The 27988-nt window shown below is 37.0% G+C and overlaps 2 protein-coding genes across 2 annotated transcripts in view; one reads left to right on the plus strand and one right to left on the minus strand.

The window, feature by feature from the left end:
* Positions 1-27988, plus strand: part of lipt2 (lipoyl(octanoyl) transferase 2) — a 571631-nt gene that overhangs the window by 282290 nt on the left and 261353 nt on the right. The window lies entirely within an intron of this gene.
* pgm2l1 (phosphoglucomutase 2-like 1) lies at positions 3125-27639 on the minus strand. Its single transcript, XM_067450115.1, has 14 exons — positions 26968-27639; positions 20733-20900; positions 18589-18695; positions 17065-17149; positions 16817-16900; positions 14653-14846; positions 14249-14438; positions 12910-13007; positions 12607-12787; positions 12090-12183; positions 9419-9548; positions 9066-9255; positions 8837-8970; positions 3125-3894 (listed from the first exon to the last, which is right to left on the minus strand). Exons 1-14 carry the CDS (start codon positions 27067-27069, stop codon positions 3792-3794), a joined length of 1860 nt encoding a protein of 619 aa, XP_067306216.1. The 5' UTR covers positions 27070-27639; the 3' UTR covers positions 3125-3791.

Raw genomic sequence — 27988 nt, forward strand, 5'->3', positions numbered from 1 at the left:
ATAGCATAACTGCCCCGATCATATTGACCAAAAATAATAATTTTACATCAATTGTGCGATTAAAAAGAACCGATTGACAGCATTAAAATAGGCTATATAGGTGTATGTTACATGCAGACACACACTTCCTACTTTACTTGGAAACACACATAAATTGTAAGAATATGACTAAGCTTGGTCAGCAGGGCTTTCTGCCTCTGGATTCAGAGTATTGTACATTTTTGTGAAAAGCACACTCCCCCTGAGCAGTCACATGAGACAATACGCACCACTGTGATTAAACCCAGGATTTACTAGACAGGCACTTTAATTACATACAGGTGCTGGTCATATAATTAGAATATCATCAAACAGTTTATTTGTTTCACTAATCGTGAAACTTGTATATTATATTCATTCATTACATACAGACTGATACATTTAACATGTTTCTTTCTTTTTAATTTTGATGATTATAACTGAAAACTAAGGAAAATCCCAAATTCAGTATCTCGGAAAAGACACCTGGTGCCACACTAATAAGTGAATTAACTCAAAACACCTGCAAAGGCCTTTAAATGGTCTCCCAGTGTAGTTCTGTAGGCTACACAATCATAGGGAAGACTGCTGACTTGACAGTTGTCCAAAAGACGACCATTTACACCTTGTACAAGGAGGGCAAGACACAAAAGGTCATTGCAAAAGAGGCTGGCTGTTCACAGAGCTCTGTGTCCAAGAGCTACATTAATAGAGAGGCGAAGAGAAATGAAAAGATGTGGTAGAAAAAAAGTGTGGAAGCAATAGGGATAACTGCACCCTGGAGAGGATTGTGAAACAAAACCCATTCAAAAAATGAGGGGGAAATTCACAAAGAGTGGACTGCAGTTGGAGTCAGTGCTTCAAGAACCACTACGCACAGATAGACATGGGTTTTAGCTGTCGCATTCCTTGTGCCAAGCCACATTTGAACAACAGACAGCATAAAAAGCATCTCGCCTAGTTGTTGTTCTCTGATGAAAGACAATTTTTAATTTCCTTTGGAAATCAGGGTGCCAGAGTCTGAAGGAAGAGGAGGCAATCAATCCACATTGCTTAAGGTCCAGTGTAAAGTTTCCACAGCCAGTGATGGGTTGAGGTGCCATGTCACCTGCTAGTGTGGGTCCACTAGGTTTTCTGAGGTCCAAGGTCAACACAGCCGTATATACCAGGGCGTTTTAGAGTACTTCATGCTTCCTGCTGCTGACCACACAGTGCTAAAGCAACCAGTGTCTGGTTTAAGGACCATGGTATCCCTGTTCCTTATTGGCCAGTAAACTCGCCTGACTCCTAATGCCCATACAAATCTATGGGGAATTGTGAAGAGGAAGATGCGATATGCCAGACCCAACAATGCAGAAGAGCTGACGGCCACTATCAGAGATATGTGGGCTCTCATAACACCGGAGCAGTGCCACAGACTGATCGACTCCATGCCACGCTGCATTGCTGCAGTAATTCAGGCAAAAGGAGCCCCAACTAAGTATTAAGGCTGTACATGCTCATACTTTACATACGTAGTTGGCCAAGATTTCTAAAAATCCTTTATTTGTATTGGTCTTAAGTAATATTCAAATTTTCTGAGATACTGAATTTGGGATTTCTCTTAGTTGTCAGTTTTAATCATCAAAATTAAAATAAATAAATATTTGAAATACATCAGTCCAAGTGTAATGAATGAATATAATATACAAGTTTCACTTGAATAGAATTAGTGAAATAAATTAAGTTTTTAATAATATTCTAATTATATGACCAGCACCTGTAAGCCATCATTCCAACAATAATATTTTCAGTATTTTTAATTCTAACTTCTAGTTTACAAAAAAATAAAAACAATAAAAAATAAAAACATTTTAGCACACAACTGAAATTGATATCCAAGCAGACAATGTTTATATGATTAGTGAAGTGGTTGTCAATCTTCTTATTTACTGGTCCACCCACTTCCATCAGTTTGGATATGAATTTTTTTGAATGGTCTAAATGCCACCATAATAAACATGTCACTTTTTGTGGGGTCTGTATTTTTAGCTATATTTATAGATAATCACGTAAGGAACTCAGGGGAACACACCAAGCTCAGTGGAGGCAAAAGAGGCCAGAGTTACTATCAGCATACATTTTACAGATTACTCTGGGGCCAGAAGATTGTCCAGATTTTAAAGATTGATGATGCCCCTATTCATAAATCTTTACACTGCTATTTCCTATATCCAATGAAAGTTATAAATGCAACACATTACAAATACATCAATTTATTTGTAGAGAGGTTTACATAAGGAATGTCAAGGTTGCACTGCAAATAAATATATAACTTGAAACAAAGCAGAAACAACAAATTCTCTACTTTACACATCCTTTGATTTTCCAAAAATATCTCATACAAAATCTCTTTTTCCACCTCAAAAATCAGGAACACTCTGTTTGACCCTCTCAAATAGTCAACAAAAATATTTATTACTCTTTCAGAACACTAATACACATTACATTTCGTCATCTTTGACTTGTATCTGAATAGGATTAAGTGTCTTCAATAACACAGTAGTACACTGAGGATATTTATAATATAGGCTCAGTATAACAATATAATAGCAAGGTTATTAAATGGCACAAAGTAAAAAATAATTGAGATTAATAATTGAGAATTCAAATGACAAAAACAAAGGTATAGTAAAAATGGCTGTCCAGCTGCTTAGTCATAGAACAACCAAATAAATAAATAGAGTATTTATCATTGCATTTGGAAAAATAACCTAAAACAACAAAGAGCTGCCCAAATAATGTTTCTTAAGTAATGGACAACTGTTACGAAATAAGGTGACCAACTTCTTTTTTTCTTAACTGTTTTATAAGTTCTTCTTTTAGTAACCAAACAGCTAAAGAGATTATCATCCTTCTCCATCAGTAGAGTGTAATGCCTTGCTTATGACTTACTGCAACTTGGCCATTGTGTATATAACCCACAAAAGATACATATGCCAAAAAACATATATATACATATATATATATATATATATATATATATATATATATATATATATATATATATATATATATATATATATATATATATATATATATATATATATATATATATATATATATAAACAAAACGCAGACTCTTCCATTCATTATCTTTACTCTGTGCGTATCCAGCATGACAGCCAGCAGAAGTTCAGGGGAGCAACAAGATGCTGTCCTGCTTGCTTCCTGATTATCAACGCATTAAACACTACATAAACGGTGTGAGCGTCAACACACCTTGCAACACATATGTGAGCATCAACACATATTTATTTAATATGGACAGGTTTATGAGAGCACAACAAACACACATGCTCACAGAGCTTTGAAAGGTAGCAGCAGCAACTCTCAGCTAAACCTTGGAGAACAACGAGCAGATCATGGGTTAAAATAATGTGGAGTGCTATTCATGAAATCTTAACTCAGAAGTAAGAAATTCTTCCAACAGAAGTACATAACCAACAGAAGTAATGGAAATAATATGGCATTTAAAGATCAAATTAATATAGCTTCTTGAAAAATGTTACAGAAATAAATAAAACGATCATGATAATTTTTTTGTCATACATAAACCACTGAAATGAATATGCAGTCATATTTACTTTTTTGTTTGAAAGCAATGAGGTGATGCTTTAAATGATTTTACAGTGATAGAACGACATTCACAGGACGGTACACTGACAGGCCTTTGGGACTGGTTTACATGAGATGCACATGAGGACAACGATCAGACTACTAGTTAAATAAAGCTATACTGATCTGCGAAGCAGGTTGTTCTTGTCAGGCTCAAGAAACTCTTCAACTACAGCAGAGGTCACTTTTCTTAACTCCTCCTCCAGACAAGAGATATCGCTGCAATACATATATAAAAAAAAATATATATATATTATACACAAACACCAAATGTATTCATACATTTGCCTCCTATACACTATATTGCCAAAAGTATTGGGACACCCCTCAAAATCATTTAATTCAGGTGTTCCAATCACTTCCATGGCCACTGGTGTATATAATCAAGCACTGTTAGTGGTATTATAAAGTGGAAGTAATTGGGGGAAAAAAGCAACTCAGCCAAGAAAAATCAGTGCAGGGTCAGCGCATGCTGATGTGCACTGTGCGCGGAAGTCATTAACTTTCTGCAGAGTCAATAGCTACAGACCTCCAAACTTCCTGTGGCCTTCAGATTAGCTTAAGAACAGTGTGTAGAGAGCTTCATGGAATGTGTTTCCATGGCCGAGCAGCTGCAACCAAGCCTTAAATCAAGTGCAAAGCAAAGCATCGGATGCAGTGGTGTAAAGCACGCCGCCACTTGACTCTAGTGCAGTGGAGACGTGTTCTCTAGAGTGACAAATCACCCTTCTCTTTCTGGCAATCCAATGGATGAATCTGGGTTTGCCGGTTGCCCGGAGTACTTGTCTGACTGTATTGTGTTAAGTATAAGGTTTGGTGGAGGGGGGGTTATGATGTGGGGTTGTTTTTCAGGGGTTGGGCTTGACCCCCAAGTCCCAGTGAAAGGTACACAATGCTTCAGCATACCAAGTCATTTTGGACAATTTCATGCCCCCAACTTTGTGGGAACAGTTTGGGGATGGCCCCCTTCCTGTTCCAACATGACACGACTGTTCAAAATCGTGGAAAGCCTTTCCAGAAGAGCTGAAGCTGTTATAGCTGCAAAGGGTGGGCCATCTGCATATTATATTAACCGGATTAAGAACCTATTCATTAAATGTCATTAAAGTTAATGTGCACGTAAAGGCAGAGGTCACAAAACTTTTGGCAATATAGTGTATTTAAGAATAGAGAAAAGTCTGCATGATACGCTTCAAAAAGTTAGGACATTTAAGCCACACATAAATGATGCTTGACTCTTTCAGAGCCAGCTTTAATCTTATGAGCCAATTTTGCAATGACATTTAATAAACTGAAAAAAGCAGTGGATGCATGTTGTCAGATATTTAAGATCACGAAGGTGTCCTAACTAGTTATCACTGTAACTATGGACATGTTCCAAATATATTTTCTTCAATCAGAAACCTTTATGGTTACACATTTTTCAATAGTCCACTTTAGTCAGTCTACTAACTTTAAATATCTTGGCAACTACATGTCAATCAGCTCTAAGAGTATAAGTAGACTATGATGTTAGGGTTAGTAGTAGAATAAGCAGACATTGGTGGTTCAACGGATCACAAATTTTACAGTTTGGATCATATTTCAACTTCTGAGTCAAGTACATTTTTTGGGATCAGATAAAAATTCTGTTTAAACTTTGCAGTGAATCCACAAATCACATGTGTGCCAAGTCATGGAGCCTGGCCGGTATGGATCATGAATCATCTACTATCCATTGCACACCTAGTAGACATGTACTTGCATAGTTACTTCTAGTCAGGAGAATGTCTGTTGGGGGACCATCAAAATAAAGGGCCCTATTTTAACGCTCTGAGTGCATGGTCTGAAGCCCATGGCGCAGGTGAACCAAGGGCATGTCCGAATCTATTTCTGCTGGTTTAACAATGGAATACACGATCAGCGGAAAGACTCAACGCTTCTCCAGAGAGGAATCCTTTTATTTTTAATATTTAAAAATGTTTATGTGTACATGTGCTGCGTATCCGCTTAGAGTACCAACTCGCCCTTTAAATAACACAAAAATACTGCACTATTGACTTTAGACCTGGGGCCTTATTCACAAAACCAATTAAGGAGAAACCCTTAAAGATATTGGTGTCAGTCTTAATTTTAGGACTTTACAAAGCAATTTAGCACTAAAACTAGCTCAAAATCTGTGAAACCTTAGGAGTAGTCAAGAAGACTCCTAAGTCACTAAGACCAAAATCACAAAACAATCCTAATGGCTGTTGCCGCAATTTGCCCAAGAATACTGTTGAGGAGATAGGCTACAGAGCCTTGGGTGCTGAATGGTTTCTTCATAACTGCAATACACATTTCATAGATTTTAATCTATGATAAAATGCCAAAAATAAATCTTTAATAAATAAATAATGTCAGATTACATGTGTCAGTTGCAACTTCAAAAGTTGCACTTAAAATTATTAAATGGAGTAAAAAAAAAAAAAAAAAAATTAAGCATATTCGACATGCTGTCTGAGGGGGATCAAGGTTTCCAAGCTTGGAATATTTGGCCCAAACCCAGAGCTCTGCCCCATATCGCCGGCTGAGAGTGAGGAGTCAGGGTGGCGGAGGGATGCAGAAAACTGTGGAGGTAACGAGGTGTTTCGGCTCTCGGTTGTGTATACACACCTCCTCTTCCGTTGATTAGACAGACAGTTGGAATATGCTCCTAATGAACTTTCACATTATTTTTGCTTAAATTCTGCAATCTTTTGCGATGCAGAGATAACAATTAGCTGAAGATATCCTTTTTTTAATTAGTGACACAAACCTCACTGGTTCTTGCTGAAGCTCAAACATGCTGCTTAACACAAGAATTAACCTCATTGGTTCTTGCCAAGTCATAATATTTCAAACGTGCTGCGTAACACAAGAATTAACCTCATTGGTTCTTGCTGAAGCTCAAACGTTCTGCTTAACACAAGAAAATGAAGCTCATTGGTTCTTGCACTTCAAGCGAACATGCTTGAGCTTCCGTTTTCCACAACTGTTGTGTGAACTGATGAATGTTTATATGTGAATAAAGGCCTAAATTCCATCTGTTCGTCACTGAAGGCATCGTATCTCTTCAGAAAATTTGGACTAAACCGCTCATACAGATTTTTTTAAAGATCTCTTAATACACTTTTTGAAGCGTCAAAGTGATAGTTGTGTAGGGAGAGAAAGCACTCATATTTTATAAAAAAAAATATCTTCTTTTGTGTTCCGAAGATAAACAAAAGTCTTATGGGTTTAGAAATTCATGAGGGTAGGGAATTAATGACAAATATTAAAGGTGGGGTAAGTGTTATTTCAAAACTGTTTTACCAAACGGATTCGGGCCGAGTGCAATAACAAACTTGTAGCCAGTCATCAGGTAAGGGGCGTGGCTACTAATGATGGTGAGAAGAGAGACTCAGTGCACATCATTATTCAAAACACATGACACACATGAGGGATATTAGCCGAGAGCTAATATATGCTGCTTTTGCTTGAATATACTTGTGTGTCATGTTCGCTCGATTGTTCATTTGCGATCGTATTACCGCTCACTTCAGTGATCATAAAGACCCGTTCATTTCCACACCGTATGGAGCATCTAAGGGTGCGTTCACACTTGTCATGTTTGGTTCGATAAAAACGAACCCTGGTGCGATTGCTCGGTTAGTGCGGTTCGTTTGAACATATGTGAACGCTGCCATCCGAACCCTGGTGCGCACCAAACAAGCGGACCGAGACCGCTAAAAAGATGGGTCTCGGTCCGCTTCCAAACGAACTCTGGTGCGGTTCGATTGATATATGAACGCAACACGGACCAAAGACATGTAAACGGACCAAAAACCGGACGTAATGTCACAAGATGCGACGCATGCAGCTGATTTGACGACGCGGAAAGATCGGTGTATCCAAAATGAGTAACTTAAACGTTAGAGGGCAAACGTGGAGCAACGAGGAAGTGCCTCATCAATATTTGATCAGACAAGCATGTTTCGAAAATGCTAGAACAAACGCACAAAAAGCATACCTGGCTCTTCTCATCAAAGTTCCTGTGTTGCCCATTATTAGACGGTACAGACAACAGAACGGCCGTCTCTTTTCTGCACAACGGAGGAAATACTGTTGCTGTTTTGAATGCTTTGAACATTTTATGAGCTCTTCATGAGTTCTCTGGTAAAAAATAATGCCATATGTACACGCATAAAATGCCCGCGCGTGTAATCCGCACACAGCATTGTTTTGAATGTTCGGTAAGCGAGCTCCTACGTCATATAAGCCGACCAATCAGGTTGTTACCGTCTCCCTGTGCCTTTGGTTCGGTAACTTTAGGTTCGGTGTTAAAAATGCCAGTGTGAACGCTAAGCGGACCAGGACTATTATGTTTTGTTTTTGTTTTTTGGTCCGGACCAAATGAACAAAACTACAAGTGTGAACGCACCCTAAATCTCCTCACTGTCTTTCTCAAGCATCAGCTCACAAAATGTGTCCCACAAGTAAGTTACTATAGTCCTAATATGTTTGTTTCCTCTTTTCATGATCTATATAACTCTTATCTGGTCAAAATTGTAATCGGGCTTGTGTACTTTTGAGTTGTCATGAGAACGGTTTGTGTTTCTGTGATTGGTATTACTCAAATCTGGTCATAAGTGTAATAGGTTCGTTAGTTGGACTGTCGACTCATGTTCAGTTGAGTTGTTCATGAGAATTTGTGTTTTTATGATGGATATTCACTTTTTCATTAAATATTCGACCTGGATAATGCTGGATTAGTAACACGCAGATTCTGCCAAAGTCATAGCCTGGGTTACGTATGTGTGGGGCGGAGCTATCAAAATAGAGCAAAGACCCTTTTTGGGGGTAGGGGCGTGTTTGTTTTGGTGATTTGAAATAACAACAAGATTACCAGAAAGCACTTAGCCCACCTTTAATTAATATTCCTTTAAGCAGATGTCTCAAATGGACTATTGAAATAAAGTGGACTATTGAAATAAAGACTATTGATATAAAATAATTTTGCTTTAAAAAAATGCTACTTGGTTTGGCATTTTGTCAGACAAAGATATTCATACATTTAATTAATAATTACCATCATAGATTTAAAGAAAAAACAGCTATCCAGTAAAGTAGTCTAGTACCAACAATATCATCCATTTTAAAACTTCTAATAGAAGATACAAACCGTTCTCCTGGTGGTGCACAGAATTCTGTGTAATACTTGATCTTTGGCTCAGTCCCGCTGGTCCTAAGTGTGGCAACAATGCCATTCTGAAATGTGAATGTAACCATTTGGCTATTTTTTGTCAATGGAAGGACCTAAAAGGAAATAGTACAAAAAAACTATGAAGCCAATGAAACTCTTGTCATTGACCTACAATTCTATAACATAAAGGAGATCTGCTATAACATACACATTTGTTGTCAGGCTGACTGCTGTCATAACCAGTGGTCACATCTCTGATGTGCTTGATGCAGTAATCACCACATAATTCTGGGTATACACCTGGGCCTCCGAAGTTGCGCAGACAGCTAAATATTCTATAAATAGTGGGTGGGTCATTGCAGAGGACATAGGATGTTCTGGAAATGTGATAGCCATATCTGGGGTACAACAGCGAAGAGAACAATCAGCACATATAAACAAAGTAAAATGTGAAAGCAATGGTACAGTGTCACACTAAAATATATCACATTTCTTTGAAATGATAATTAATGAGTACTTAATAAAGAAAACCAAAAAAAGTGTAGCAGAATAGATGCTTACATTTCATAGATGTTGCATAGTTGTTGGTTCAAGGAAAGGTTTTTGGTGTGCAAATAAGCAGCCATCTCAGCCACAACAGCTGCTGTACTGACTCCATCCTTATCAAGAACCATGTTCCCACACAAAAACCCTAGTATCAAAATAAAGGACAAGACATAACATATCATTTTTTTTGTTCCATATAGTACTATTTTGAAGCTCTTGACTTTGTTTCGGCAAACTACAAGTCCTTTTAAATATCAACCATTAAATGGTGTTCACAACCCATTGTGTAACCTCTAAGATTCTATTCTATAGACCCCACAATATAATCCTTTTTTTCCTCAAAGAATCTTCTTTTAGGGCTTTTCACACTTGAAAAAGTTAACCCTGGGTTATTCTAAACCCCTGGTAAATGGAATCCTGTGTTATCTTGCTTCATGTTTTACATTGCTTATAATTTAACCAGGGTCAACTATTAATCCTGGGCATTCATGAGCTGACATGCTGGGTATTAATGGTTTATTCATAAACTCTAGGTTAACTTTCTTATTTACATATTTGCGGTGTCAGTAGCTGGCAGAGGTGTCAAGTAACGAAGTACAAATACTTCGTTACCTTACTTAAGTAGAAATTTTGGGTATCTATACTTTACTGGAGTAATTATTTTTCTGCCTATTTTTAACTTCTACTCCTTACATTTTCACGCAATTATCTGTACTTTCTACTCCTTACTTTTTAAAAATAGCCTCGTTACTCCTCTTTTATTTCATCATTTTGTTTAAAAAAAAACTATGCAGATAAATCGCGTCATCCTGATAGTGTGAATTTGATTGTGGTTGGATGAGAAGTGTAAACATATAGCATTCCAACACCCTATTGGTTACTAGGCGATCCATCGAGCCTGCACAAGACTCAAAGCACAAATCACACACTGTGTTGCCAGATTGGGCAGGTTCCAGCGGACGAGCACGCACTTTCAGTCAATCAGCGATCAGCAGGCAGACGCGGTCAGAAGCCAGGTTTAGCGCGATAACTCGTCTTAGATGTATATTCAAGTGATCGCTATGCTAAAGTGGCATACATACAGTATATATATATATATACAAGCCGTTTCTACAGAAAACGTGGATTACACCTGTGACTCGAAGACTCTTTATAAATATAATCATGATTCCTGTCCATCATAATATACACACTCAGGACATCTGCAACTAGCAACCCCAACAGCTGCTGAAAGAGGTTTGAATCAATGATGAATCAGTTTTGACTGGGCTAAGTGCGTGTTCCATGAACTTCACAAGGGTAGGCTACTGTAGTTTTGTCAGAGCAAAGCTAAGTTCAAGTTCAAGTTCAAGAAGTTCAAGAGTTTTATTTGTCACATACACAGTTATACAGAATACAACCGGCAGTGAAATGTAAACAGGTCCGCTCCATGGACAGCAAATAACATTTAACAAAAAAAGCACAATAAATTATAAAATAGGTATAGGATAAAATAGGAATAGGATAAGGTGCTATATATATACCTTATCCTATTCCTAGCTAAGCGCATTGTTGTTATTTTTTTGTCGGCGGATTATTGTACAGTATCAATTAATTAGGCATTTTGGCAGTGGCATGGGCGTCGATTACGCAGGGGACGGGGGGACGTGTCCCCCTCACTTTTAATAAAATGTATTTTCGTCCCCAGCACTTTTATTGGGTCTCACCGATTCTAGTCGACCCGCTTCGAGCGGGATTCGAACCAGCGTTACCCTGCGCGGCGACGGCCAAATTAACAGGGACGCTAAAGACAGCCTTCTCTAATCTCGGTTGATAGAGCGCTTTTTGAGGTCACGGGCAAGTGTATTTACATAGAAACCAACTTAAATGCATTAAGATTTAAAATCAGAGACAAAAAATTATCTATGCATGACCTGTCATTTTATCTGCGTCTAAATATGAGGAAGGCACTCTCGCAGAAAGTCCAAATTCCAAAAGTGGATTCGGAGAAATACCCTGTCACGCTGGAGCTGCAGCTGAAGGAAAACAATCGTTATGAGTGATGCAACGTGACGAAGACAATCAGACGAGTGCGACAATATATGCTTTATCTGTGTTTTTCAAGCCATCTCAATGTAGCCTATTTATTGACATATTGTAGCTTAACATATGAATAATGCAGTTTTTTAATGTTTAGTATCTTCTGCTCACCAAGGCTGCATTTATTTAATCAAAAATAGTTAAAACAGTAATATTGTGAAATATTACAAATTAAAACAGCTTGTTTCCTATGTGATCAAAGCTGAATTTATCATTACTCCAGTCTTCAGTGTGTCACATGATCCTTCACTAATCATTCTCATAAGTCTTTTCTCTTTGCCAATTGACACGTTTTCCATCACCATTTGACATTTCCCCTCAAATGAAACTACTGTTTATACAATGTGCAGTGTTTCCATGACTGTCCAAAGCATGTGAATATGAAGCATGTGATTGGCTGTCTGTTGCTAAGCATCAAGTCTTAACATTTTAACACTGCATCATGTCACACTGCACAGGTCTGCCACTGTGTGACAAGCCCTTTATGTTTCAAAGAAGAAAGAAAAAAACTTTATTTTTTGATGAACAATCCCACAAATTTAAATAAACAAACATGTTGGCGACAGCATTGCTTGAACTTCACGAGTGTCTACAGTTAAACACTTACCAATGGATTCTTCAAAGGAAAAAATGACCTCCTTTCCTGCTTTTGTTAATTCATGGATTCTATTTCCAATCCATTTGAAGCCAGGCAATGTTTCCTAGGATGAAAGGGAGTGAAGTAAAAATACAGTCATAGCTCAGTAATAAGTTTTGTGGGCTAGTAAGCAGTGGGCTTGTATATTTTTAGCAAACCAATCTTTCTTTTGATTAGATTTTTTACCAAATTTTCTAATTGATTAATTTATTCAGATCAGGGGTTTTCAATTGGGGGTCCACCGAAAAACAGATTTTCCAAGTAATATTTTGCACATTTTATTGGGTCTTTATTCATTAAAATGTATAGCCGCCTTATAAATTAAAGGATGCTGTCCTTTTATGGGCATCCAAAGATTATGATCATAGTCTCTATTTAAAAATAATAAAGCAGTCAATATAGATTAAGCCTTCATATAGTACAAACTTATTTCAAAATTGAAATAAAAACTTCAATTTTATTTCAAAACTTCAAAATTGAGACTAACCTCAAAATGAAATCCTTCAATGCGAGCAAAGGCGTTAAGTATTTTGGAAGAAACAGTGGTGGCCAGCATGTATACTCTCTCAGTGTCTGCTGGGTCAGGATGTGCTTCCTTCCAGTTAAACAACATCCACCAGCCGAGCAACGCTGCTAACTCATTTCCTGTGAACACTTTCCAACTGCAACTGCCCATAGAAAACATAGAAGACTACTTATTAGCCACCTGACACAAGAGTTCAGAATAAGTACTGTCAAGCAGAACCGATACTTCTACTTTTTACAGCAGAGGGTATTAATGATAAAGTACTTGTCCTTCTGCTCTGCAACAGCCAAGCGATCTGCATCAGGATCTGTGGCCACAACAATGCGAGCCTCTTCTCTCTCAGCCAAACGAAGGGACAGCTCCTGCAACACAGTCAGTGCAAAATAAGTCAATTGTTATTAGGGTTGCCAGATGCTAGAAGGGTTTTCTAGCCCAAAACTTCACGAAAAACCGTGTATCGGTTAAAATGACTCGTGTATCGACTAGCCTATCCGATTTCAGAAACAACATTCAGTGAAATGAACTTTTGCGTCCATTCCTTTTTCGTTTTTAATCATGGAAAAAAATAATTAAATGGAATGGTTGTTGTATTTTTAAATACTATGTTGAATAACAAAATGTATATCAAAATGTAGGCTATACACAAATTCCATGCGCACAAAATAAATTAACTTATTTTTGGATTAAAAAAAAAAAAATTAGTTAGGCTACGTTTTGCATTTTTATAAACTAAAAACGAACAGATTTATATAAAAAAAATTACTTTTACAAATGTTCTTTTGTAAAATTATTTCCAGATAAAGATATGATCAGTCAAATGAAACACAATAAACTTACAAATAATGATTAGGCCTACAAATTAAAAAATTATCGGAAATGTCGTCCAATTATCTAATACTATTATTTGATGACAATACATTTGGAAAACAAAATACAGCCATTTCTACTTTTTCTCTTTTAAACAAAAAAAATCAAGCTGCACCCTTTTTTAAATTACATCTTTCATTCCGAAGTACACAGACTTTCTATGCCTCTGTCCGTAGTCAATCTTGATTTCAGAAGAAAAGGTACTGCTTATGGGCACTTAAAAAAAAAAGAAGTGAGTGAGACTGCTGCCTGTTGAACAGAGGGTTGCAGGAAGAGGGATCTGAAGTGCCGGTGTTTCGGCTCTAAAAAACCCGCCGCACTGATCCAAAACCAGCCCAATTTTTATCCACCCGCCCAAACCCATTTTTGCCCGCAAAACAGATTGCGAAACCGCCCATTTGGGCGGAAAACCGCCCAATATGGCAACCCTGATTGTTATATCTGCGTGGTAAATTAGTATTATTTTTCCCTCCACTGTGCCATAACCAAGGGGTAGCTGGTTTTGGCAGTAAGCATCTGATGCTAGAGGATGCAATTACCACATATATGGCAAGAACCCTTGCTCTATCAAAGACAAACTTAATAAATAAATCACTAATTTGTCAGCCAATATGCTTATATAAAGTATATATTTTTGTAATTGTTATGGTTAATCAAATGCCAGTTATTTAGAATTATGCAACAAAATATTTATACAATAGTGTAGTTAAAAAAGTCCGAAAGAAAATGTACTTACTAAGACAGATTCTCCTTCCTCTGGGTTAGGACAACTGACAGTGGAAAATTCTGGATCTGGATCTTTCTGTTCTGGAACAGGGATAGGAGGTGGGAAACCAAACTGCTGAAAAGCTCTCTGAACAAAGTTGTGACCAACACCGTGGAAAGATGAATGCACAAACTTCAGAGGAGACTTTGCGTTAAGTTCTCTGCAATTAGAAAAAACTTAGAAAATTAGAAATTGTGTGTCAAGGGTGTGAAGAGCCTTCAAATTGCACAACATGATCTTTGTAAAGGACATAAGGTTCTTAACACTCAATGTCATATTTATGGTACCAAAAGATGCTTCTAAAAACACTTCACTGAAGCTAATTTATATCAATGCTACGAAAAACACTCTTTGGTACAGGTGAGAGACTGCACCTGTGAAAGCAGATAGTGTTTAGCTCTTCCATGTACCAGCGGCAGACGTCCTCCAGCGGGTCACTCCTTAGCAGGCTGCTCTCAACTAGGTCTGCGTTCCAGGACTCGGCCCACGGTTCAGTACTCTCCTCAATGCAACGCAGGATCTCCTTATCGTGTGGCGAGGAAATCTGTGCACCATTGTGCCAGTAAACCTACAGAAAAACCACAAGGTCAAATGTCAATTGAACACCTTGTTCATATTTTGAGGGATGAACAAGACATACTTGAGTGCACTCTTCTGTTATGTAAAAGAAAAACTGATTTTAAATTTACAGTCCCTTGTGTCAACAATGTGATATATAAATACAAAAACGTGATAAATACAAAACGTGTTTGTCCTGTGAAACATTTCAGAATCCAACAATGAACAAAAAAAAAAAAAAGCATCCAAATAAAATGTAGGTAGTCAGACAGGTCAATTGTAATTAGGGTTGGATATTGTTTGTATTTTAGCACTTCCAATTCTGCTTATCTATTCGATTACAATAATGTAAAAAAGTCAAACATTTAGATTTCAAACCTATCAATTCAAATCTATTAGCCTTTTGCAAAACTTTTCATTGCAGCGGAATAAGAATAACGAACAAAAATCTAACATTTATCAAAAATACCACATAATCAAACATTATTAAGACAAGTCAAATCAAGATAAGTCAAAAACAGTCAAATAAGAACAAAAAAGGATATATAAAATATTATACATACACAAACACATATATATATTTGTGTTGTCACGATACCAAAATTATGACTTCGATACGATACCAGACTAAAATACCTCGATAGCGATACTAAATCGATACAACAGTAAAAAATACAAATAATAATATGAATAATATGACAACAGAACGTTATTATTCTTTGTTTTATTTTTTTACAAAAAAAATGTACATGTTCCTTAGGGTTGGGCATCGTTTTGATTTGAACAATTATTGATCAATTACTATTAAAATTATTTCACAAATATTTGCTAACTCAATGTATTTTTTTAATTGCGTTGCAATAGCTTACATATATAATATATATATATATATATATATATATATATATATATATATATATATATATATATATACAAGCTTAGATATATAAAATACATATATATACATATATATATATATATATATATATATATATATATATATATGAACAAAAATATGACAGAAAAAAGTTAAAGTTATGATCATCCAGTAAATATTAGTTTCTGTTCCTCTCAATTCCGATTTCCTTTTTAGTCCAAGATTTAGTCCAAGATTAACATGGCTTCCAGTTAGACCTCGTTCATGACTGCCATCGAGTGTTAAAACGCAAAAGGCGAAGCTTGAATTTACGGGTATGTCCATCTTCGGCTAATGTACTTTCAAGATGGAGGGGCAACATGGCGACCGGCATTCGAACCCTCACCCGTATGTATTTTCAATGGCATATTATAAACTAACGAGAATACTTTATTACTTGAAATAAGTAAATATACATTAATGAGCACATATATTTTTGAAAGAACTAAGTGTTTTTAGCTAAGAATAAACTAAAAAAGTTACACAGTGTGTATATATATATATATATATATATATATATATAGTTGATAGAGTTAATTTAGTAATTAATTTCATTTGGATATTTGGTTAAGAACTTAAATTGAAATTTTAGTGTAAAATGCACAGAGATAAATTGATAGCTGGAACTGTCATTCTTCATTGTTTTTCCACCACATGTAAAGTGTGTATCGACAGTTAAATGCAATAATACGTCTCAAAAGGAGGGTCAAATGACTCCTTATTGTGGTTTTATATTAATAATATGAATTTTACAAAAAGAGAAGGATATATTTGATAATATTCACTTATTTTGCCACAACAGCATTACTTTTTGAAATGATAAAAGCCAGAAATATAGTCAATGGATTTTATATATTTTTTTGTGTGGATTATCCTTGAAGTTTGCTAGACTTAAAAACGTGTATATTATAAAAATAAATAAATAAATAAAATGGTCCAGTAACAAGAGAGTTAGTAACACTCACACTTGCCATTCTTGTTGCCGTTTTTATTATACACTTTCAAGACAATTGTCTTACTTTGATGCAGCAGAATGGTCTGAAATAACTGAAAACTGTAGGTACCTTGTACCCATTGTCCTCTTTTCTGTTATGAGAAGCAGTGATCATGACTCCAGCTGCAGCTCCATACTTCATCACTGCGTACGGCTGGAGGACAAAAAGATGGAAAGACAAATCACAGGATTTCAAGATAACTCTCACCTCTTTTCTTTATTGCCATTGCTCCTAAGAGTCAATCCCAAGACAGACAAAACAATTTTGTAATTTGAAAAAATAATATACATAAAATTCTATCAAGAACATTTTCTTACCACAAACGGGGTAGGCACATAGGTAGAGAACAAATAGACAGGGATATCTTTACAAAGCATAACAGCTGCAGTCAACCTTGCAAGCCTGCAGATGAACCAAAGGGTGGGAAATGTTATATCTAATGTAAAAGAAAAAGATTTTATTACAGCAAATGTAGTGTACTGTTAACAAATATAATTCTGAAATATAGCTGCAAGCAGCAATTAAGGGGCCAAGCACAAATGAGGAAGAACGAGTTATCAGACTGCAACAACGGTTTCAGACCATGCCTGTAAAAAGTGAATAAAGACTTTTTCTGAGCCGATTTTGATCAGACCAACAGTTTTCAAAGAAATTAAAATGGAGGACAACAAGTTCATATGGTATTGCTATTTGGCATCACCAAATATTCTCAGTATGATTCAAGGAATCTATTAAGGCCAGTTTCGTTAAATTATGAAAAATTTGTAAAATCATTTAACTCAGTTTGTTGCACTGAATTAAAAAGACCAGTTTATGACTTTTGAGCAAATAGTTCAAGTTATAATCAAAACAACTTTTTTCACATTTCCTCTGGTTTAACATTCCAAAATTGCTGTAATGTTCAGATTGTCCTCCATTTTAGTGCAACAATTTCACAACTTTTTACCATACGGGTCTACAGGATAAGAATGACGTACCTTCGGTGCTTGGCCCCTAATAAGATGTTTATATGATGCAAACCTCCTGTCTAATTTCCATGACACATAACTTATTACAATATTATATATACAAATGCAATCGTCACAATATAACAGAAATTACAGTACATATGCAGTGGCCTGGCCAAGTGAAACATTTAAACAGTAAGCTCAAACTCAATTGTTCTGATCGTAAAGATGTGCTTTCAGTGCATAAAGAATGCAATCCATGAATGTGCTGAACGCTGTGCCTGAATGCAGTACTACTGTTCAGTGAGTCCAGGAAGAGAAAATGATTTCTCTTATTTTTGCTCTTTTTCCACAATAGGCAGTTTTGATGTTTTGCTAGTACGATTGTCTGTAAAATGAACCAAGACATCTACTACTACATCCACCTCTACTACTACATCCACCCGTGTTCTATTATCTTTAATCCAAATAAATCAGGGAGAAGGTTAGTTTAAAGGGTTTGTTTACCTGAAAATATTTCTCTTTTTTTAAACAATTACTTATCCTCATTATGTTTCAAACCTGCTCATTTCTCCCTTTGTGATCCACAGGAAAGAAACAACAGTTTTCAAAGGGTAGAAGATCATACCAAAATTATACCTTTACATTTAAACTGAATAAAATTTGTCACCTACCAAACTATATAGATTTGGCATTACGGTACATATGCCATCTAATTCTGAATATCTGTATGTGCAACAAAAGTTTATGAAAATCAATAGGTAAAAAACTATTTAAGAAAGAACATGGGAAAAGGCTATTTTGTTGATGCAGCATTGAAATTTGCCAGATTATAAACACTGTGAAGGTGTAATAGCATGTAGACAGTTCATATAATGGAGAGGAGATCGTTACCGTTCACTGGTGCAGCCACTGCTTGCTTGAGCACGAGTGTCATAACCAATCACCAGCCCTCTTGTTTTCAGGTCAGGGAAATAGCTGGCTAAATATTTGTACATTCCCTAAAACAATGAAGGAAAGACAGACTTAAAACTATAAAAACAGAATGGACCATGTATAGCCTTTGGATGTGTGGCCATAAGCAGTATTCCCGATAAATATAGACTTGGACACTGTTGATACAGTTGCAAGAAAAAGTATGTGAACCGCTTGCAGAATTGTGAAAATATGAATAATTTGAACAAAATAAGAGAGGTCATTAGCCTGGATGCCAGCCGAACTTAGCCCCGCCCACAATTTTTTTAGGTTGGGCAGTTCGGTCTGGCCTCAATCCATAGAGGAGTAATTATCCCTGAACAGAAACTGTTCGGACCAATGAAATCATCAGGGTGTGCTTTAGACGATGACGGACAGATGATCAATGACGTAATCATGCACGTTGTCAAAGGCACTGGATTATATTTGTTTGAATCCTAAACGGAGAGCTTGTTTGTATATTCATTCACCTTCACAATTTCTCTCAGAAATGATGATCATGTTGGGTAAGTACTCTGTGTATCATTAAATTCTTTTATTTTTTTACAACAGCGGCAAAGATCGTGTATTCCAGCGCGCGTGCAGACAGGGTTGCCAAGTTTTTACAACAAAACCTGCCAACTACTAGCCCTAAAATTCGCACTCATGGGTCTATCACATAATAGTCGCTTCAACCCGCGGACATAGAAAACAACCCGTGTGTGTGTGTGTGTGTGTGTGTGTGTGTGTGTGTGGGTGGGGGGGGGGGGGGGGCATAATCTCAGCCCAATGGAGCAGTTTCAGACTCATATTCTGACTAGAACAGAGTATGACCACGTCAGGCTAAGAGGTCAAACAAAATGCATGTTATGTTTTATTTAGTGCTGTCCTGAATAAGATATTTTAAATAAAATATGTTTACATTTAAAAGAAATAAATACATTACAAGAAATAAATAAAATAAATAGATACATTTATTAAATGACCCTGTTCAAAAATTATGTTTCTATTAAAAATTAACTTTCTTGTGAACTTAATGTAAACATATTGTATGCAAAATATATTTTTCAGGACAGTACCAAAAAATAACATGCATTACATTCTCTCTCTCTCTCTCTCTCTCTCTCTCTCTCTCTCTCTCTCTCTCTCAAGAATTGAGAAGTAATATTTCCTTGATCTTTTGATGTATAAGAGGTCATTGTACTATAAAAATATCCTGTTTCAGATTTAAATAAGTTATGATTATAAATCATATATCATATGCATAAATGTTTCACATCGATGGCAAATGTTTCAACAATGTAAGAAAATATTTTTCAACATCCTAAGCTTTCAAAACAATTCCACACGTATAATTGCAGGGACTTTGAGCATTATTTGAATATGCAAAACTGTTTGTTACCCAATCATAGCAGTGGGTGTTTCAATGCAGCACACCTATCAAAACAAAGTGCTTGAAAGAGAGGGTCAAAAACAGTATATAAAATAGCTTTTTACTTCTAAATTAGTTTTGTTTTTTAATGTAAAAATCTCTCTATATATAAAGATTATAAGTGGACCTCAGAGAAATAATAAACAATGCAATTTATGAAAGTATGTACTGTCAGTCAGCCAATCATTATCGTTAAATAAACCCTGTTGTTTATTATGTAATATAATGTATTTTTCTGTATGTAAAGGATGAGATTTGGATTTTAACTATAATCCATTTTACTGGTAAAATTGTCACTTAATATTACTTCAAACAGTATCTCCTTTTTTCATCATTTTCATCATTATACCATGGTACACATTTCTGCTTTCACTATACCAGTGCATTACTGTGGAAGCTTGTTTCTGCCACAGAATAAAACATAAAAAAAAGTAGTTGACTTCTCACAACAACAACAAAAAAAATCAGAAAAAAAGTAATAATTGAGAGACAAACAAGCAATTGCAAGAAGAAAAAAAACTGCAAAAGAAAAAGTCTGAAATGCGACTTGTATTTTGCATTGAAAAATGCAAAAAGTGTTTCTGCTTCACTCTTGATGTAAACAGGCCCTCACCCCATTAAGGTCATCTGTATCATGTTAACCTGGACTTACTTGTGTAGACTGGATGACAGTTAGATCATTGATGCGAGCAAATCCTGCTCCCATCGGGGCTCTCAAGCCAGCGGTTCCGAACGTCATCCTGGAGCACAACCTCCTCCTCAGCTCCGCCACATGCCCCTCTTGCACCAGAGACTCGATCTGTTCCCGTGTCTGAGGATTCTATAGACACAAAAACTACTGTTGTCAATTTAAATTTCATACAGGGTTCTTGAAAGGGTTAGTTCCCCCAAAAATTGAGAGAGAGGAAAAAAAAAAAGAACAATAATTTCTCATGTCACATACAAACATCTTCACACACATACATCTTCTAAATACAAACATCTTCACACACATACATCTATTAAACACAAATTAGGATACTCTCAATGAAACCTGAGAGGTTTTTGACCAGACAACCACCGAAACCTCCATCAAGAAGATCCATCAAGGTCATAAAGACGTCTTTGGCAAGCACTCGATAATCAACATATGACAATTTTCCCGTACAGTAACAGGTACAAGGAAGCTCAAACGTGTGTGCATCAGGGGTGGAAATTAACTTTTTTGTCCACCGGCCACTGTGGCTGGTGGATTTCAAAATCTACCAGCCACTCAATGTTTTTACCAGGCACTTTCTTGTTTTTAACCGACAATGTGTAACTACTGCATGTGAAAAAATAATCATACAAGCTCTACAGTAGCCTACTCAAGCAGTTTATTTAATCTCAAGTCTCAATGAAATACTGACATTTTCTCTTTCTCTCTTATACACACACAAACCATGAACTGATATACATTTCTCTCTGTGCTTTTTTTTTTTTTACCTGGATGTGGCATTTGGATTATTTATGGTCTTTTATGGCTTCCAGTTTTATGGTTTTTAGTCCCAACAATGAAACTATTAGTTTTGGTATCTTCTGAAGCGTGTTGACGACATACCGTGCAGTACATTGTCAGTAGGGATGCACCGAAATAAACATTCTTGGCCGAAACCGAAACACCAAAAGAAATTATGCCAATTATTAGTCCCATTACATTTATGGCTAATGCTATGACTTTGTAACTTTACTATAAATCAAGGCATTGCAATTGCATAAATTAATAATAAAGTTTCAAATAATAAATCACAACTTACAAATTATGCAAATATTTATTTAGCACATTGCAACAATCTACGGTATAAAATAAAATTCAAACTAAAATGTTTAACTCGACCTCACTCTTGTACATTAAATAAAACAGGCCTACTGGCCTGCAGAAAGGTACAGAAATTGAATAAAGTAATCAAATGTAAAATAACTGCATATTTAACTGTTTAAATTAAAGATTAATGCTTATTAAACTTACAAAAGCTATTCAATCAAGAGCGGTGAGTGATGTCCTTTTGTTGGACACTAAACAGAGCAGTAAAGGCTACTGCCCCTTTAAGACCTAGTGCAGGATTATGCTAGTCTTTCTCGACTGTATACAGTTCACTTAAGGCATATTCAGACTATGTCTGCTTGGATACTCGGATACTTGGATACAATCAAGATGGACATGTTGTTATACTTCTTGTGTGAGTTTGTCCATTCAAGTGCAAGACTTGAAAGAGAACTCAATATGTGCGCGCTGTGAGACGAGTGCGCCTTCTCGGATGATGCACAGTGACGGATCTTCTCTCAGCGCGCGCAAATTCGTATTCGACTGCTCATATTCGGACATATACGGCAGCACTCGCATGCATTGTACAAAGTTTACAAAGAAGTGAAACAGTATGCTATTTTTATTTACCTGCCACGGTGGCCGGTAGGTGAAGCGAGTTTACCGGCCACAACTCAAAATCACCCGCATTTGGCTGGTGGCGGGGGCTAATTTCCATCCCTGGTGTGCATGATGTGTTAAACCAATTAAGTTTGGTCTAGCATGTAAACAACAGTGTTGGGCAAGTTACTGAAAGTTTGTAATTAGTTACAGTTACTAGTTACTTCTTTTAAAAGTAATTGAAATAATTTACCAATTATTATAGGTAAGACAAGCCAAGTTGATTTGAGAGGAGGTAGGTTAACTCACTGTCGGCCGCTGGCCTCTTGGTCGTCACTTTAAAAAAAAAAAAAAAGATCAAACTTTAATTTAACAAACAAAACAAAATGCCCCAAACATTCTTCTAAATTAACTTAATAAAGAAACAAAATAACTACTTTGACATTAAAAACAAAACTGAACTATTTTAATGGCTGTAACAATGTGTAAAAGGGAGGATAATTGTTTTTTTTTTTTTTTTTTTTTTTTTAAACCGGCCTAGGGCCTAAATTTCAGCTTCTTGTCAAAAGAGAATAACACGACACGAGTACAGAACTCAGATTTCCGGTAATTGTAATAGCGTTAATTGATTAAAAAACATATATTTACTCGAATCCTAAAAGTAGTGGAAATGCAGCATGGTTAACACATGCTTTTATGTGATGCACTCTTTTAATAAAAGCATAAATTAATGAATTTCATCACATAAAATGATCATGACTCTTCACAAGACTTACATTAAACTGCTCAATTCATATGGATTCATTTTATGATGCCTTTATAACCTTTTAGGCCCTGTTTACAGCTGGCATTAAGATGTGTTGAGGTTGATCGGATCACAAGTAGGCGAGCAAGGCATTCCTGTTTAAATCTAGTGTTTTAATCCAATGTCTACTTTTCAACCACTTCTGTCCTAATTTTTTCAAGAGGGTCTATGGGGCAGGTGAATGTATGCTTACATTCTAATTAACAAAAGCACAATTTACATATGAACGCACATGGAGGTGATGGAAAAACATACAGAGAGCAGCAGCTTTTGTCAGTTTTTAGTCAGACTGTCGCAAGGCTAGCCGAACGCTGCGAGTGTGTGTTTAAAAATCAGGAAGGGTGAGAGAACATTGTGCTTGGTACATTTTCATCTTTAACTTTGGTCTTCTGCCGACAAAGTTTAAATCGCGCCTGGATAAATAGGTCTAAAAATTATAATTATTGTGTTTGACTGTTGGTCTTTTGTGGTTGTTCGAACGCATCTGACCACATGATCATTTATCCACTAAAGCAATCCAGTCAAATGTGTTTTTAACCACCTCTGGAAGTGGTTGAAAGTGGAAAAGCTGAAAATGTTTTAGACCTGTATATCATCATCATCCACTTCAGATCGACCAAAACACATATTAATACAAGGTCTAAACAGGGCCTTAAGCCCAGTACAGATGAGCACAATTTTAGCAATCCTAAAAGGTCATTACAAATCACACTGTGCGATATGGATCTGTTAAACTTGGTTATGATATGCACGTAGACTGTACGATGATGACACCTATTGACTCGTACGCTACAATGCAAGTTTCTATAGAAGTATATGTGCTAGTGGTAAACAAAAAGACAATGATGAAACACACTTGACTTTGGTTGTTGTAGTTTTTATGTGTGCTGAAAAAAGAGGAAGCGGCAAAAGAGGAAGAGAAAAAGAACTTGAGGTAAGCAGGTTTAGCATTACGTCCCGTTGATTTCATGTCGCATTTGTATTGGCTGCTCAGTAGCCGTAGGTCATAGCAACAAACACACTGTTTCAGGATCATGCTGAAATTCTGAAAATTGTCGTAGGCTATCTTTGGTCGCAAGACTGTGACAATGGCCATCGTTTAACCCCTCACTGTACGACATAGGACCACCGTTTAAGAGCCATGATCACAGACGAGGACAAGCTTTCATCTGGGACAGCCGAAAATCATGCAGTGTATCCCGGGCTTTAGGATCTTCGGGGTTTTGGTGGACAAAAAAATTCTCAGGATTCAATAAAAATATCTTAATTTGTGTTTCAAAAGCCCCTTTCACACTGCGATTCCGGCAAATGCACGGATAATGCGACCCGACATTTGTTCCCGGGCCGCTAGATTTTGTCCATTCACACTGCCAGCGAAATACCGTAATGTGTGCGCTTTCACACACAACCCGTAACGGTCCCGGGTCGAGTTGACACGTGACATCCTGATGTGACGTATAATGGCGAGCGATCTCAGCTTCAGGGCGGATAGTAAGGAGCTCCGTGGTCTCGACTTGTGTCCAGTATGCGCACATTTCTGCTTGTTTAATTTTAGTTTCTTTTGTGTACGAACACTCTCTGCGTTTAAAACACCGACGAGCTCTTCTGGCACTGCAGGGTTGTATTATTGAAAAAACAAGCTCTAGGAGTCGCACGATAGCTACGTACACGTTGCGGCATTCGTTTCGGCTTTTGTTCACACAGCGCTCGTCCCGGGTCGAATCCCGCAATATTACTAGGTCCCCGACCCGGGTCGAATTCGGTAATCAATCCCGGGACGTGGTTGCTTTCACACATAAGGCGACCCGGTAATGTTCCGGGAATATTGCGGATCCAACGTGCAGTGTGAAAGGGGCTAGAGATAAACCAACGTTTCGTGGGCTTGGTGCGACCATTTTTGTGTGAACTAGGCCAGGGGTTTTGAAACTTTATGATGTCAAGGACCCCCAAATATGGTTTACCTTTTATGAGGGACCCCCTTCCTAAAATCCATCTATATATTATGTATGAAAAAAAAAACATTTAAACTGTTAGATAAATAGTAAGTGTGACAATGTAAATGCAACATACTGTTTCCAACAGATAAGCTGGTCTGTGATTGGTTCCCACAATAGTGTAACAGAAGCAATAGAAATTAATGTACATGTTTCCAGACTGAGTTGCAGGGTGAAATCAAATCTGCAGCAGATCAGGCTGAAAAAAAATGTGCCCATGCATAAACTCAATTTGCTATTTGAAAGGGATTTTAAGGACAAACAGGATTCTGGGAGACCGCAGGCCATAGCAAACGATAAACTATTGATCAGATCAAAAATCAATAATGTCCTCGCATATAAAAATTTAAAAAACACCAGACACTCTTCCCAGCATTTTCTTTAGGACATCAGGATCAGTAATGAATCAGTGCTAATGCATCAAATTATAGATTTTTTTTTTTCTCCCACAGTCAGGATGGAAAACAAATTCCTTTTTTCCGTTGCCGAAAGCTTATCTCTGCTGCCTAGACGGAACAGGCTTTCAAATAATCCAAACATATAAGCCAGCTGAGCCACCTAAAAATGTGAACCTAAAAATGTGAACACAGGAATGTCTGTACACAATCAGTAAAAGTACCACTTAAACATATAACAAAAGGAAATGTGCCACTTTACATGCAGCCTATTTTTGCTGAGCTAATGGCTTTTTATTACAACTGCCAACTGACAGCTGGTTGCTCTGTGCTGTACTACTACACCAGTCATCAAGTGCAGGCCCAGTTTGACATTTGCAGGGGGAGGTCAGCCAGGCATATGACCACTGAATTTGCCTGTGCAAAAATAAATAAATAAATAATAAACCCTGAAATGAGCTGCAAACTGTACAATATCTATACAGAATATTGTGCAATATCTAAGAAGAGCACTAAAATAGCTGCTATAATTTACCGCGTTCTCTGAAAGCTTAATATGTTATAGCACAAGCTCATTTTGGCATCAAATCTCACTCTCTTTACAATACACTAGAATAACAGACGACAGAGAGGCTGGTCACACTGACTACGACATTCCGCCATTATGGTAAAAGGCTATAACATGCAGGATGACACTTCAGCAATTCATGTACATTTGTAAAGGATTCATAGTACTTTAATCAACCCCTATTTTATTTAACAGTATAGTCTTTTTGGTCAAGTGTCTTACAAACAAAAAAAAGTATGTGTAAAGTGATACAGTAGCGGAAATCTGATTCCATCACCACAGTGCTTTTTGTAAGAGTAGCAATAAGATGCTTTTTGTAGACAAGTACCATCGGTCACAAAAGGGGTAGTACCATGGTACAGTGAAATTAGACACAACCATGATCCTTTCATGACATGCAATGGTATTAAAAATCATGCCACAGAATTTACATGGTACCCCAAGGTACTTCTGTGGATACTGTGGTTTAGTACGCGTTTCAAATGACAATGGTTTTAGATAGCTCAATATTTGAATGACTGGTACTGCAATGCAGTGAAATGCTATGTGTTTGGATGTTCCAGAGGTTCTCTCTTAACTTGGTATTTTAGGACCATGACACAAAAATGAACTGAATTTAAGCAGACTCACAAAAACAAACAACGTCTGAACAATATGAAAACACTTTATAAAGCGGCTGCCAGTGGCAATGGTTGGCCAACCAGTCATGTCAGAGTGATAATGTTCACAACTGCGTTCTCACCTTATCCCAGGTCATCCACAAACTGATCGTTTTGTCCAGGACCAGGTCCCCAGTGCTACTGAGACACTGCGAGTTTGCGTTGAGGTCTCCGTTAGACCCCATTTCAGCGGTTACGTTAGATCCAGACTTCAGATGCGAACTTCAAATCCAGCTGCTTCTAACCGGCTGAATGTTATTGCGCACGGCGTGCTCGGAAATTAAAGATTAACGGCGTGACGCCACCATTCAAATAGGTCACAGACGACCGCGAGCCAGGAAGACAGACCATCCACTCAACTCATCGCACTATACGCGCATTAAAATAAGACTGTTGTTTATCTATGTCCACAGACCGACCGAATCGCATTTGAATCGTTGTAAATACTATATATTTCACTGAATACCAAAATAAATAAACAATAAATTCACTGCAGCTAGATTAGTTTCAAGCTAACAACACTTCCTCAGAGATCAGCTGGCGAGCCACATGCAGTTAGCATTGATGGATTTATCCTAAGTGCGTTTGTTGATGATCGGAGGCAGTTCCGTTAAGGCACGTCACCTCACATAATACTTTTGTAAGCATTTCTCTAGATCTGGAAGAGCGTTTCTGTGGCTTTTTATCACATGAAGCAGCTGTGTTCATCAAACTACTAGCTACGATGTAGACTAGACAACTCGTGGGTGGGTTGTGCTTAGATGGGGGATGCTGGGAAATTGAGTTCCCACCCAATGTTTTTAACAGTGCAAGGACCCCAATTAATTCAAATACTGAATTTTGTGGTTGTTCATAATGTATGGTACGTTTTTTATATTATAATGGAACACATTTAATCATCTTAGATGACATTTTTATACTGCAGTTCAGTGGTCAAAATGTCATTGAAATCTCACTGTGAAAGTGTGTTAAAAATGTAGCTGCTAAACATGTAATATTTAACTGTAACAACCAGCGGCGTAGCACCAAATTTTGGGCCCTGGGTACAAACCATCTTGCTGGGCCCCCGTACCATGTATGCAGCAACGCAACATCATTTATTTA

This window comes from Pseudorasbora parva, chromosome 8 (assembly GCF_024679245.1).
Source record: "Pseudorasbora parva isolate DD20220531a chromosome 8, ASM2467924v1, whole genome shotgun sequence".
Classification (NCBI taxonomy): domain Eukaryota; kingdom Metazoa; phylum Chordata; class Actinopteri; order Cypriniformes; family Gobionidae; genus Pseudorasbora; species Pseudorasbora parva.

Coding starts and splice junctions, on each gene's coding strand:
- pgm2l1 (XM_067450115.1), bottom strand. CDS start 27,069: ATGGGGTCTAACGGAGACCTCAACGCAAACTCGCAGTGTCTCAGTAGC. Junction 17,150..18,588: donor AGTGGCTGCACCAGTGAACG/GTAACGATCTCC, acceptor GTTCATCTGCAG/GCTTGCAAGGTTGACTGCAG. Junction 12,184..12,606: donor TTGAAGGATTTCATTTTGAG/GTTAGTCTCAAT, acceptor CTTTCATCCTAG/GAAACATTGCCTGGCTTCAA.